This window comes from Lepidochelys olivacea (genome assembly GCF_965140295.1).
Source record: "Lepidochelys olivacea isolate rLepOli2 genome assembly, chromosome: 14".
Classification (NCBI taxonomy): Eukaryota; Metazoa; Chordata; order Testudines; family Cheloniidae; genus Lepidochelys; species Lepidochelys olivacea.
In genome coordinates, this window is record NC_140424.1 from 9,279,020 (window position 1) to 9,293,465 (window position 14,446).

A 14,446-nucleotide genomic window follows, 5' to 3' on the forward strand; every position below is an offset into this window, starting at 1 on the left:
TTGAGCACCCCAAGAAGGGGATGGAAGAAAATGTAGCAGACCCAATCCTTGATGCTTTCCAGAGGGAGTCTCTCTTGCCAGTGCAATTATTCAGCTTTAAAGGTCATACTGGAAATTTGTGAGCAAATGCCAGTTCCAGCCTGGAGCCTATAATTTTACTAGCTCCACTGCATTCCTAGCAAATCAGAGCTTTTGCTATATCTGTCTGAGAGATTTTATATAACAACATGGAAAACTCTTGGCTGTGCAAGAGTTAATCCTAAACCCCCGGGGAGGTGGTCATAAAATACTTTGTACTAAAACTGGAAAATAATTGAGGATAGCATCAAAAGGGGATGGAATTATAAAATCATTTGTAAAGAATGTCACAAAGAGACAAACTTCAAAAGTGTTGTGGGCAGAGTTTGGGGTAATTACTAGAAAGTGATCTTCTCCTTTATCACAACACCGAGGAAGTGTTTGCTACTGAGAGAAAAGTACGGCTCTGTCTTCAAATAGAGGAAAGACTAGCGTACTGCCACTGCTGTTCACATGACAAACCTGAAACAGGGTGGTAGTAAGATCTTTAGTTAACATAATAATTTAAAATCACATTTATCATAGGAATTGGCTCGTGTCAACTGTAGAATTACCTCAAGCATTCCCAAATAATTGAGACTAAAAGGAAAAAAAGACTCCGATATTTGACTTACTCTGATTTTTAAACCATACAAACCTAGATATGTACTAATATTAGTGGACACGAAATATTAAAATTAACACTGACACACAAACTGACAAAAAAAGTTAACGTCACCCGAGCAGTCATAACAGTTGGAAATCTGTTGATGCAGCCTCACCCTGCCTTTGTCTGAAGGGAGTTTTCCTCAGGGGTTCTTGACCTTGGAATAGCTTTCTATATTGCCTAACAGAGACTGAGTTTGACAACTTTTAAGGCATTGCATAAAACTTAACTGTTGACTTGAGTTTCTGCCTGCTCGGTAACAGTAGGATTTATTTATGCCTTCTATTCAATTTCAGTATTCAGCCTATTAATATTTATTTAACAAGCATCAGACGAGATGGGAACGTTTTAAAAAGAATGAAAATAAGAGTAAAGAAATTCACAGAAGTTTAAACTATGTTGTCATCTCATCCTGTTGTGCCAAGATAGCACATTACACAGAATGTGTAAAAGTTGCTTACATTTTTAGTGACTTCTTCACTTAATGGGATGAGAGAAGTTTTGGATCTCCCTGAATTTAGTTGCCTTGTGCCTGACCCTGCAAACACTTACTACCATGATCAGACCACCCACTGACCTTATTAGAACATTGCTACTGTTGACTTCAGAGGGACTACCCACAACACTACGCACTAGGCTGAGTGGAGTTTGCAGGATCAGTCCCTGTCAATCTACCTCAACACTGACCCTCAAAAAACCTACATTAAAATAACAATTTTATTTCCAGCTACTGGCATAAGCTGGAAGCTTTGATGAGGCTACTGACGCAGGAAAGCAATCCTGGATCAGAATAAGTCATATAGCCATGTGTACTATAGAACCACTACCTGAATAATCCACTATGTGTGTTGGCACTCTTTCAGGGGTGACATCAGCTGGGATGGTGATTTCTTCTGCACGTGGAGGAACCTTGATTTGTAAACAAACAGTAAGAAGGAAAAACCTCTGTAAAAACAGTCAGTAAAGCAGGTAAATGAACATCTAATGATGGTTTATAAAAAGAGCATAGATAAATTTTTCCACGGATTAGGAAACTTTAAATAGAAGTGATTATTAATTTTGTTAGATTTTTCACCAAAGTTTGTTTTCTTTATGTTCTTAAAGCCTCTGCCATTTTTTATACTGTATTTGCCGTGTGACGAATTTCAAGTCTAAGCATTGCTGTGCCAGAATATCATTGTTATGAAAAGACTTCAAATGAAGGCTTAAGTAAATCTCGGACCCAAAATATTAGAAGCAGCATTATTGCAAGGCACCCTACAAATAAACTGCTGTCTAAATTGTAAATCATTTAAAAGTTGTTCAATTATACCATATTTAACAATTAAGCCTTAAGCTTAAATATATCATTTAAGTAATACTATTCTGTAGAATGGGTAAATTTTTGGTTTCTTCTTTATTTCTGCTATTATCTCCACATCCATTTCTAAGGACATTACGCTAAACTAGCCATTATGGGTAAGTTGACAGTGCAACAACACACTCACTTGGCTGGCCCATGTCAGCTGACTCAGGCTCATGGGGCTCGGACTGCAGAACTATAAAATTTCAGTGTGTACGTTCCACTCTGGGCTGGAGCCCAGGCATCTAGGACCCTGCGAGGGGGAGGGTCCCAGAGCTTGAGCCCGAATATCTAGACTGCAAATTTATAGCCCCACAATCCAAGCCAGTTGACATGGGCCAGCAATGGGTGTTTTATTGCAGTTAGACATATCTTAAGGGTATGACTACACATCAAAAACTGACCTGTGGCAGCAAGTCTCAGAGCCCAGCTTAACTGACTTGGGATTCCAGGGCTCGCACTGGAGGGCTCAATACTGTAGATGTTCGAGCTAAGGCTTAAGTCTGGGGTCTGAGACCCTCCCCTCTTGTAGGATTCAGAGCCCAAGCTACAGCCTGTGCCCAAACCTCTATACTATTATTTTTAAGCCCCGCAGTGCATGCTCCTCAAGCCTGAGTCAGTTGACCAGGGCTCTGAAACTCCCTGCTGTAGGTTTGTTTGGGGTTTTTTTGGCTGTGTGGACATGCCAGATTAAAAGTGCTGCCAAAAAATCTCATTTTAATTTTTCTATTCTTTTTGCACAAATGACCTATGAGGCCTGATCCTGCTCCCATTGAAGTAAATGGCAAAACTCCCACTGACCTGAATGAAGCAACTGGAGCCATGAAAACCACTCTTCTTCTCCAAAGTATGAGAAACTTGTCTAATAGTGATGACATGCAATAGTTAAAGCTCTCTCCCCAAAACGTCACAAAACATGGCAGGCTCTTTTCCTTTATAGGTTCTGCTAAATATTACATCTACAGAAGTTTACAGGGAGCTCAAAAATGATACTCATGAAAATTAGTGCTTTGAAAAATTTTGTACATCATCCATGACAGGTAATTTATTCCCCAATTTACCAAATAGTAATTTACATCCAGATTCAGGAACATGGTAATAAATAATATATCTGTCTTATATAGCGCTTTTCATTCATGGATTGCAAAGCAGGCACGTCTCATCATCCCATTTTACAGATGGGGACTCCTGAGGCACGGAGAGGTGAAGTGACCTACCCAAGGTCACCCAGCAGGACACTGGCAGAACTGGGAATAGAAACCAGGTTTCCTGAGTCCCAGTACAGCGCTCCATCCACTAATCCATACTGCCTTCCTAACAATACAACACCAAGGTGTAATATCAATCTTAAGTCTACAGGAAATTCATCCAGCTGCCCAGATTTTTTGCTTGGCAAATCTGTCCTTCCATATCTTTATGTTCTTTTTACAAGCCTGACTGCTGAAAGAATGGCCTTGTGTGAAGCCGCAGACCATAGTCACATTTCTACCAAGCATGATTATGGCATCACCTGACGACCCCAATGACACATCTACACAGTTCTGAGCTGCATAACAAACACATGCATGATTCCAGCAAGTCCTTCTGAAGAGTTATATATGATACAGTTAGGTCTGAAATTATCTTTGCTGTTTTCAGCAATCAGATTGCTATGCTAAGTGTAGATGAAATTTTCCTTTAAAAAGGCACTTGTTGAAGTGGACTCTACTGTATAAAGACAAAAAGGTCATGTAGTGATGCAATTCATTTAGAGGGGCAACAATGTCAAGAAGCCCCAATAGCGACATCAGTAATGTAATAGTATTTTAAAACATTTGCAGCCTTGCTCATAGACTTCAGACATATACTGCCTTACATTAGGAAATACAACATTGCAGTTTTAAAGAGTGAACACTCATGATATATGAGGCCAGCTTCAAGTCCCACATTCCAAACTTTAAATGTTTACTTACACAGGTAAGCTATCTCTCCTCTAACACCATGTCAAGAAAAGGAATCCAGCAAGTGTTAACAATAAGACACTACAAGTTTTATTGTCTGATGCCTTTTTCAAAGGAATAGCCTGATAAATGTTTTAGTATAATCCAGTCCATAACCAACTAAATAAAACCCAACCATTTCTACATTTTTCTGAAAAAGGTTTAGACACAATTATTTACATCTGCAGGTTATGAAAACATGCTTCAAAAAATAACTCAATGCAAAGTAATTCTGAATTACAGACACTGCCTTACTACTACTGCAAGGGTTATACACCTTGATAAGTTTTGAACACTTCACCTTTATTTATATAATTAGATGCTCACATTTTTACAAGTAATGCCTTCTGGCAGAGAGATTACCCCCCCTTCTTCTTCAACATCTTTTCCTCCATTATTCCCTTTTGTTGACCTATGTTATTTTCTGACAATTTTGAAAGGACTAACACTTCAGGAGTACGTGGATCAATAAGAACAAGTGTGAATTCAATTAAGCATATGAAAAGAATGAGCAAAAATAAGTAACTTAAATATGACTCCTGTTCTCCATACAGAAATGTTTCTAATCAGTTTAAGTCACTCTTCCAGAAGAAGGCAATACCTTTAATCACCCTTTTAAATACTTTAATAATAAAAGCTCCACATTTTAAAAAAAATAATCCACTGATAGATTTAAAATTACAAATTCACTAACTTTAATTTACATGCACATTTTTGTGAAGGGTAAGTAGCTTTTCTAGCAGAGAAGCACAATTTAGAGGACAAATAGGGATGTCCTACCTCTTCTGGAAATTCTTCACTGACAAGAGACATAATGAGTGATGTCTTTCCAACTCTGGCTGTGAAGGGGAAAAAATAATGGAATTAAAATATTTGTTTTAACCTTCTACTACACTGAATAGTTACAGTTCCATCTCAAGATGGGAAGTATTTTAAAAACATTTTACAACTTTCAATATTAAAATGTTAACAAAAATGTTCCTTAATAAAATCTAAACATGGGTCCTCAGCTCCTTCACAGGGTTGCTTTAAGGACCTTTCTGGTAAAGAAACATGGGTCAGTCTCCTATGTGTTTTCAAATACATGCCTAAACTTTTCAGCTAAGGGAACAAAACGCCAAATCTTGTTTGTCTTGTCCAGCTTTACATGATTAAGGTGAGCAGAATTTAGCCTCAGATTACTACAAATATGTAGCACCTCTGAAAATAGTTAGGCATGCATACAGAACATTTACTTTAGCACAAGAATTCAGGAAGGAAAGGGATGAAAAGAATGAACGTAACAAGAAAGTGACAGCTCCATTAAAAAAAGATGAAAGGACAGAGATGTCTGCAATAAAACCAGATTGGACAGTGAAGAATATACTACAGGGAGCAATCATTTACAGGCAGCACTTTCTGAAGCTAGCTTGGATTATAAACTCCATGAAGATAGGACTTTTTTTTCCCTATGTTTGCCAAAACACTAAGCACTCTTTTGATGTATAGTTAAAAAAAAATACTGGTAAGAAGAGTTAACTCTAGCTGACTTTGTGCTTCTCTGGTTTCTCATTATCTTAAATATTCTGGTATGAAAAGATCCTGGTAGTTTCACATGGCTAGCTTCATCACAAGGAAATCATTAAGTAGAGGCAAGTATATGATCATTAGTCTCAACTCATCCAGGTAAAAGAAGTGAGGTTCTCAAAGTTCAGAAAGAAATTCTGCTCATTACAAGAGGATATTTAATCCAACAAGTACCATACGCTATTACTAGGCAAATCAGAGCTGACCCTCAGATTACTGATTAGATTCTGTGCTGACTTTTTAATCAACTAGGCTACTGTTGTACCATGTTCTAAAGTGATCAGTGACATGACCTTTAGTAATTACTGTATAAAGATGGAGCAAAGGAGACCCAGCTACCATGTAACAGAGCATTACAAAGGCTGCTATTGAAAAGAACTTGCATCGTCCTCCAAAGAATATTATGCTGTTGCATAATTACATATCAAGGATCCCCAAACTTTTTCACAAAGTGGACTATAGCAATTACTACATTGATAATAAATATTATGAAAGGATTAATGTATTTTTAGCTTCTTTTAATGTAATTTTGCAGTTGGAAATAAGGAAAGCGAGTACTATCTGACCAGCCAGTTCTCCATAGATCAGAGGTTAGGAATCTCACATATGTTATCCTACTTTTATACTATAGTTATTCTTGACATGATGATTCCACCTCAGTCCCAGACTCTTATTGTCCTTGGGATAAAGGGCATGGCTCTTGCTGGACTAAGAACAACGGACTAAGGCTTGGTCTATGCCTAAAACTTGAGTTGACCTAGCTACGTCACTCAGTGAATGTTTTTGTGCTCTGTGTGATGTAGTTAGGTCGACCTAACCCGCACTGTAGGTACAGCGAGGTGACAGAATAATTCTTCTGTCAATCTAGCTAATGCCTCTTAAGGAGGCAAAAAATCCTTTCCATCACTGTAGTAAGTGTCTGAGATATAGCAAAAAGAAAAAGAGTACTTGTGGCACCTTCGAGATTAACCAATTTATTTGAGCATAAGCTTTCGTGAGCTACAGCTCACTTCATCGGATGCATACTGTGGAAACTGCAGAAGACATTATATACACAGAGACCATGAAACAATACCTCCTCCCACCCCACTCTCCTGCTGGTAATAGCTTATCTAAAGCGATCACTCTCCTTACAATGATTACCTTGATTATCGTGCACATTGTGGGGAGAGTGGTCGCTTTGGATGGGCTGTTACCAGCAGGAGAGTGAATTTGTGTGTGTATGGGGGTGTGGGGGTGAGAAAACCTGGATTTGTGCTGGAAATGGCCCATCTTAATTATCATGCACATTGTAGGGAGCGTGGTCACTTTGGATAAGCTATTACCAGCAGGAGAGCGAGTTTCTCTGTGTGTGTGGTTTTTTTTTGTTTGGTTGGTTGGTTTTTTTTGTGGGGGGGGGGGGGGGGGTTGAGAAAACCTGGATTTGTGCTGGAAATGGCCCACCTTAATTATCATGCACATTGTAGGGAGCGTGGTCACTTTGGATAAGCTATTACCAGCAGGAGAGCGAGTTTCTGTGTGTGTGTGGGTTTTTTTTGTTTGTTTGTTTTTTTGGGGGGGGGGTTGAGAAAACCTGGATTTGTGCTGGAAATGGCCCACCTTGATTTTCATACACATTGTAAGGAGAGTGGTCACTTTGGATAAGCTATTATCAGCAGAAGAGTGAGTCTGTGGGGGGGGGGGGGAGCGGAGGGTGAGAAAACCTGGATTTGTGCTGGAAATGGCCCTACTTGATTATCATACACATTGTAAGGAGAGTGATCACTTTAGATAAGCTATTACCAGCAGGAGAGTGGGGTGGGAGGAGGTATTGTTTCATGGTCTCTGTGTATATAATGTCTTCTGCAGTTTCCACAGTATGCATCCGATGAAGTAAGCTGTAGCTCACGAAAGCTTATGCTCAGATAAATTGGTTAGTCTCTAAGGTGCCACAAGTACTCCTTTTCTTTTTATTAAAATCAAGGTGGTCACAGATTAATGAAAAACGTTAGCAGGCTCTCAATTTTAAAAACTAAATATTGTGTGAAATTCATACAATTTATTTATAGGTAGTTCAATGTGCGGGACAATAAACTATTTGTTCTTAGGATACAAGTTAATTAATTAAGAATTCAATACTGTGCCCACATATGAATAGTCCTTAATCACGAGTGTAACCCCAAAAAGACCACTAGGACCACTTGAATAAGGGTAGGCAATTTTTAGGATCCTGCTAAAGATTTATTTTAAAAAATCCTTCCATTGTCATTGGACCCCCTGCCCTTTGTTGTACTATTTCCAGAAGAAACCTGCTGTTTCCAGCACAACAGAGCCAAGCAGCATGACGGCTAAGGTAAGCGGTCATTACAATCTGCAGCATTTGAGCATGAAGATGCATATTTGACAGAGCTCCAGAAAGAAAAAAAAATGAACAGTATCCCTTATGTACCCCAAAAACGGATTCAGTCTGAACCTGACAAATTACACCTTTCTAGCAAAAACTGAAAAACAAAGATAGAAAATCTCATCTTTTTATCTCGAACTATGCATTACTATTACTGATCCTCCTGTTCAATGTACCATACTACGATACTTAATTCTGGATTATATGCTATTTATACTACCTTTGGAAATATGAACAATTTGCTCCTTGGAGAAGTGGAAATGAGAGACCACTCCAGACATGTTAGTCATTATATTAGTTTTATCTTTGGAGGATGCTCAGATACGATGGTGATGAGCATGATATAAGAAACTGAACAGAAAAGAACTATTCTATTATGTATTCCCTCGTTGCATTATTGATGCTGTCACCAGGACTTGATGCTGTCACCAATTTGCTCTAACTGAGCAAGATATTTGCTCTGGCAAGTGGGTGAAACTGAATCTTTAATATCTGCAGGCTTTGCACTTTCATGTTTTTTAAAAAGTGTCTAGTTCTTTTTATTGCAAAGATAGCCTTCCAAACATAAACCTGCCAAATCTGGTCCAAGCATAAACAGACACAATGTCATCTTCCTGAGTCTGCAGACAGATTGCATCAGTGCCTCTGCTTCTGTTCATTGCTTTGCCAAGCTGTCAAAGGAGGAAATTAACAAGACCCTGTTCAGCTTCACAGTATTATACCAGTCCTAGTTGGGAAAGTTCTTTGCAGCAACAAATGCAGGCAATGGAATTACTCATTAAGCGAGAGGGCACAAAACCTGGAGGCTGAGTGAGATGTACACAGTTGAAAAGCTCTTCAGCAGCCTGGAAAAGGGGTAGAAGTGAGGACTCATCTTCCTCCTCTTGTAGCTGCCAGGCAAGAGAGAGACAGTTCCTTCTTCTACAGCAAGAAGGTGGAGTTTCAAATTTATCAAACTCCGTATTTGGTACCAGGTTTGGTTAGCAGGAACTCTCAAGCACGAACCAAAGGCAGGACACTAGAAGAAAGCTCATCCCTTCCCAACAGCTTGGGATGGCAGGTCTACTTGCCATTTTCTACTTCCAGCTAGTAGATGTTTAGCAAATGTTTCAAGCTCTGACAATCAATCCCTACATATCTTTGCAATGTCCAGTCCTAAATGTCAGGTAATTTCCTTAAACTCATATCTCTAATGAAACAGAATATTTTTTTTGTTGAACCTAATTACCATGTTGGCTCCAAGTTACTATCAGCTATTTCCCTTGATAACTACTAAACTGTTTCAGATTCATCAGGCAAGAAGAAATCTACATTTATATTTCAAGATAGATATGTGACCACAAATTGCTTTGCTATGTATAGAATATTGATAAATATTGATAAATTCTGTTAATTTTAGTCTCAATCTTCCTTCATTTAACAAGAGTCTCCTCCTGCTACACTTCAGCCTCCTGATAGCTGATTCAGGGAGAAAATTTTGCATTGGCCTCAGAGGTTGCATGCACACCCTTCTAGAAAGGGAGGGGAGCATAACTGTAATGAAAGTAAGGGGTCTCCACAGGATAAAGGTGTGGGGATCTCTGGATTATTATTAATAATAATAAGTTGTATTACCATAGTGCCTGGGAGCCCTAGCCCATGGACCAGGACCTCATGGTATTAGCTGGGTTATTTGCAGGCAAGGAAAGAACTACTGTTCCAATAACTGAGTGGAAATGCCATTACTTTAAAAAAAAAAACAACAGACTGCTGCAATTCTTTAAGAGCTGGTTTAACTGATAAGATTTTGCATAATTTTAACTGATGAAGAACATGGTTGCAGAACAAGCGCAGCATCAATTTTAAAGATCTCCTCACTCATATGGTGTTATGGGCTCTAGGTCCCAAACGTTTCACTGACTTGATTTGTAACATTCCTGGCTGGGTTGCATTTTGTTTTTACAGAATGGCTTAGGAAAATCTGTGTCATGGCAAAATTTGCCTGAATGTTTGATCTGGTGAAGCCTCTATTGTCTTGTTTCTCTGGAGTTCTACTGCTTGAGATGCAGGAAACTAAATTTATTCTGCTTAAATCTGGGTTGAACATTTATCTTTATAATTTAGTTTTATTGTTTATTTAGTCTTAGCGATAATAGCTTATCTGTCAGTTAGATTTACTATAAAAAGTTGTGTGGTATTGTTAAATGTTTAACCTGGATTCTCTCTTTTCTGAGCATGACAGTTAAACCTCTCACATCATGAAGTTTAAAAACAGCATTTTGGAACTTCTCTGCAAATTAATGGCTATTAAAGATTAATGACAGGTTGGCTATTTTGGATCCCAGTATTCGGTTTACAAAAAAAAGCCTCTAATGCAAACCATGGCAATGGGGACTGAATGAATGTGGGGGTACACTAGAATACAATGGTTTTCACTCCTTATGTCACAATCTGAATCTGACACAGACTGGTATTACCATCCAATGGCTCTTTTTTGGCCTAGGTGAAATGAATTGTGGTTCCAGTCCAATGGATGTGTCCACATCACAAACAAAAAAACTCACTACCATTAATATAACTGGCAGTTTCAGCTGACAAGCCAATATTCAAATAAGCACGTAGACTGAACTAACTTTACACCTCTATTAGAAACAGTCCCTAAAAAATAAACAGTTAAGGAATATTGGTAGAGATGTTTGAACAACCCATGCTGTATGTATGTATTATTATCGATACAATACAGTTCCCATTACTATCAATTATGCATCTCTTAAAAAACCCATACCTCAGCAACCCAATACACTTCCAGCCAAAGGGGTAGTTTGGGGGGAGGGGCCGGGAAGGCATTGTGTCCCCCCCCAAACTGCAAGCCTCAGGCAAGTGTGCAATTTGCCCCCCACGCGCAGCCTCACTGGCCTGACTGGAGCTGCCCCCGGCCCCCAGTATAGAAGTCAAACAAGGTCTGTGCTTTCAGCTCAGTCCTGGTCTTTGAAATGCAGGAACACATATCACCTACAAAACATGATCTGTGCCCATTTATCAGATATGAACTGAGCCTTGTGTTGCATCTGTACTTAAATCACTGTAGCAGAACCAGTGCAAAATACTCAATTTTTCATTACTGTAGATCTGTCACATTGAAATATTCTGGTTGTTTTTCTACTAAAAATACACTAAGCACATTTTCAATTTTCAACATTTGCAATTAGGTTTTTCTCCCAACCATGTTTTTATCTCTGAATAGTCCTCATTTCTAACATTATAAACATGTCTTCTGCAAGTTATATAACATTTAATCTAATACTGTACAACAATGAACATCTTATAACAATATACATGACTTTAGCCTATATATTTTCTACCTAATCCACTAGCTATATAGATTTTTGATAATTCCATCCAATGCCAATATATGAAAGACTGTTTAATTTAAAACTTGCAGCCTGTTTCCATACAGAGCGAGCTTCACCTAGATTCAACCCAATTTTAAACTCTGTACTGTCTGTGAATTAGCAAGTCAGCTTGGCCGGCAGTGGTACCTCTCACAGTTGTGTTACAGAAGCTAGTAACAAAGAAACGCGGTTAGGGACAGGTTCTGAAAAGAAGTCACATAGGAAAAATTCAGCTGTATATTCAAGTGAATAAGAATATATTTAAAGCCAAATAAACTTGTTATTTTAAAATCTGGCCATGTATTGTCTTTATTTACATTGAGATTTGAAAGCATATTAACATATTTCTAGAGAATCATGCTGTAACACTGTTCTCTAGAAAGGCCCTAAAAGTTTCCGCATACAATGTAGACATGACCTACCACACTATAAAATAATTTTACAAACCATGCTAGGCCTACAGTTGCCAGGGAAATTATGTTAGCAGTACCTTTCAAGGAAGAACTACTGTGAATTCTTAATATAATTATGTATTATATTAAATACTTATCACTCACATAGTACTTCTGCTTCCAAGGACCCTAAAGTGCTTTACAAATTAATTTCAGTGGGATATACTGTATGCTCAGCACATTTGAAACTTAGGCCTCTGATTTAGGTGTCTAAATATGGACCTAGGGACCTAAATTTAGGCTCCCATTTTCCCAAATGTTTGGCTAAGAGTTCAAGGGATTTGTTCAAGGTCACACAATGAATCAATGGCAGAAACCAGAAATCTGGACTCCCAATCCCCTGTTCTAACCACAAGACCACAGTGCCCATCTGATAACCATATTTAAAGAAGTGTTTGCAATTTCCAAATTCAGAATATAAAAAATGCCTTACTATACTTTCAATCCCGGGCTGGGCCACCACCAGATACTTGAACTCTGTAACGGCCAGCTGGGAAGTATGCAAACTATGCATGCAAAGTTTTGTGATAGGCTATGAGTTGGGTATCTGCCTAGCAAAGGGCTGTAAAAAATTCACTCCGGTAATTGCAAACTAATTGGATACGCACAGCCTCCTACACGACCTATTTTATTCCTGGGGTAGTTTTAATTAAGCTGTTTAACGTGCACAACAGAACCATCCCCGTGGCACTCAGCTACCTCTTCTCCCCTCACTATGCCAGGGAGAAGAGATCTGCCGGCTGCGGGCGGGGCAGTCTGCACGGTGGGCCTGGGGCGGGGGGGGGGGGCGCGATTTTATACCTTACGAAGGATGGTCTCGGCGACCCACACACAAAGCAGGGCTCCTGGTCACCAGCCTCTGAGGGCTGCCTTGAGATGACCCCCATCTCCAAGCCAGGGCGTGAGGGAGCCCTGGGAAAGGGAGGAATCCCCCCCCCTCGCCTCTCCACCCATAAACACGAACTAACGATGAGCACAGATGGCAGCAGCCTCCCCCCACGCCCCTCAGCCCCCGTCCCTACCCTCCCCCACACCCTCTAACACCCGCCTCCCCGCCCCTCAGTCCCCGTCCCCCACACCCCTCTAACACCCGCCTCCCCGCCCCTCAGCCCCCGTCCCTACCTCCCCCACACCCCTCTAACACCCGCCTCCCCGCCCCTCAGCCCCCGTCCCTGCCCTCCCCCACACCCCTCTAACACCCGCCTCCCCGCCCCTCAGCCCCCGTCCCTGCCCTCCCCCACACCCCTCTAACACCCGCCTCCCCGCCCCTCAGCCCCCGTCCCTGCCCTCCCCCACACCCCTCTAACACCCGCCTCCCCGCCCCTCAGCCCCCGTCCCTGCCCTCCCCCACACCCCTCTAACACCCGCCTCCCCGCCCCTCAGCCCCCGTCCCTCCCCTCCCCCACACCCCTCTAACACCCGCCTCCCCGCCCCTCAGCCCCCGTCCCTCCCCTCCCCCACACCCCTCTAACACCCGCCTCCCCGCCCCTCAGCCCCCGTCCCTGCCCTCCCCCACACCCTCTAACACCCGCCTCCCCGCCCCTCAGCCCCCGTCCCCCACACCCCTCTAACACCCGCCTCCCCGCCCCTCAGCCCCCGTCCCTGCCCTCCCCCACACCCCTCTAACACCCGCCCCTCAGCCCCCGTCCCTCCCCTCCCCCACACCCCTCTAACACCCGCCTCCCCGCCCCTCAGCCCCCGTCCCCCACACCCCTCTAACCCCCACCTCCCCTCCCGTCTCCCTTCCCCCACAGCCCCAACCCTCCTGCCCGCCCCAGCACCCCTCCCCCTCCCCGACTCACGTTCTCCCACCAGCAGGATCCTCACGTCCTTCTTCATCTCCCCACAGCCTGGGCCCAGGCTCCGGGTCCCGCTCGCATCAGGGTTACGGAGGGGAGGCTGCGGCCTGGCCTGGCCTCCAGCACGCTCCGGCCCCCTCAGCCGGCTCCGTCCTCCGGCCCCCCGGCGGCAGCGGCTACGGCAAGGCGAGCGGGACACGCTAGCGCGAGGAAAGAGCATGAGCGCGCGAGAACGAGCGCGCCCCCTGGCGGTGAGGGGCCAGTACTAGGCGCGGGGCTCTGCTGGCCGGGCCAGGGTCGGGGACGGCGGTGGAGCGCCTGTGCTGAGGGTGTCTGTGTTGGGAATGAGTGAATCTGTCTGTCCAGGCTGTGTCAGACAGACTCACCCCCAGTGTAGACAGCCTGTCCCTGCTCTGTGTGCCTCCCACGCTGAGGGGCTCCGTATGGCCGCCCATGGAGCAGGCACGTCTGGAACATGAGTGTGTCTGTGTGTGTTGGGCGGGTCTTTCCGCGCTCTCTTCACACTGAGTCCAGGGCTGGCGGAGGAGAATTTCAAACACGGGGGACCCTGGGCCACTGCTGTCCCTCAGGGCAAAGAGACCATCTATGCGTCTCGAACCAGCAGGATGCACAGAGGAGTCCTCCTTCTCAGCCGAGTGTGAGGGGCAAGAGTCCCCCCGGTGCCACCTGTGCACCACAGGTCAACACCACACAAACTGGACCCTGCAGGCGTAAATGTTCTGTGGCCTTTGTTTCCACCTCTGTTTGTGCCCCCATGTTTCCCACAGGCCTAGGCGGTAATGTGTCCTCCAATGGTGTTTCTATTTTAC

At 42.6% G+C, this 14,446-nt stretch overlaps 1 protein-coding gene across 4 annotated transcripts in view; it reads right to left on the reverse strand.

The window, feature by feature from the left end:
- The window catches only part of RHOT1 (ras homolog family member T1), a 44,563-nt gene extending 30,756 nt beyond the window's left edge, over positions 1 to 13,807 (reverse strand). Inside the window, exons 1-3 of one of the 4 annotated variants that reach the window (XM_084648133.1) lie at positions 13,620 to 13,807; positions 4,826 to 4,884; positions 1,552 to 1,633 (exon numbers count right to left, since the gene is read on the reverse strand). In XM_084648133.1, coding sequence (XP_084504259.1) covers positions 1,552 to 1,633; positions 4,826 to 4,884; positions 13,620 to 13,656 — 178 coding nt within the window. In that variant the 5' untranslated portion in view covers positions 13,657 to 13,807. Of the gene's footprint in view, positions 1 to 1,551; positions 1,634 to 4,825; positions 4,885 to 12,618; positions 12,742 to 13,619 lie in introns of those variants that run through there. The other 3 variants (XM_084648134.1, XM_084648136.1, XM_084648135.1) reach the window with 3 other exon arrangements.
- Positions 13,808 to 14,446: the final 639 nt, after the last annotated feature.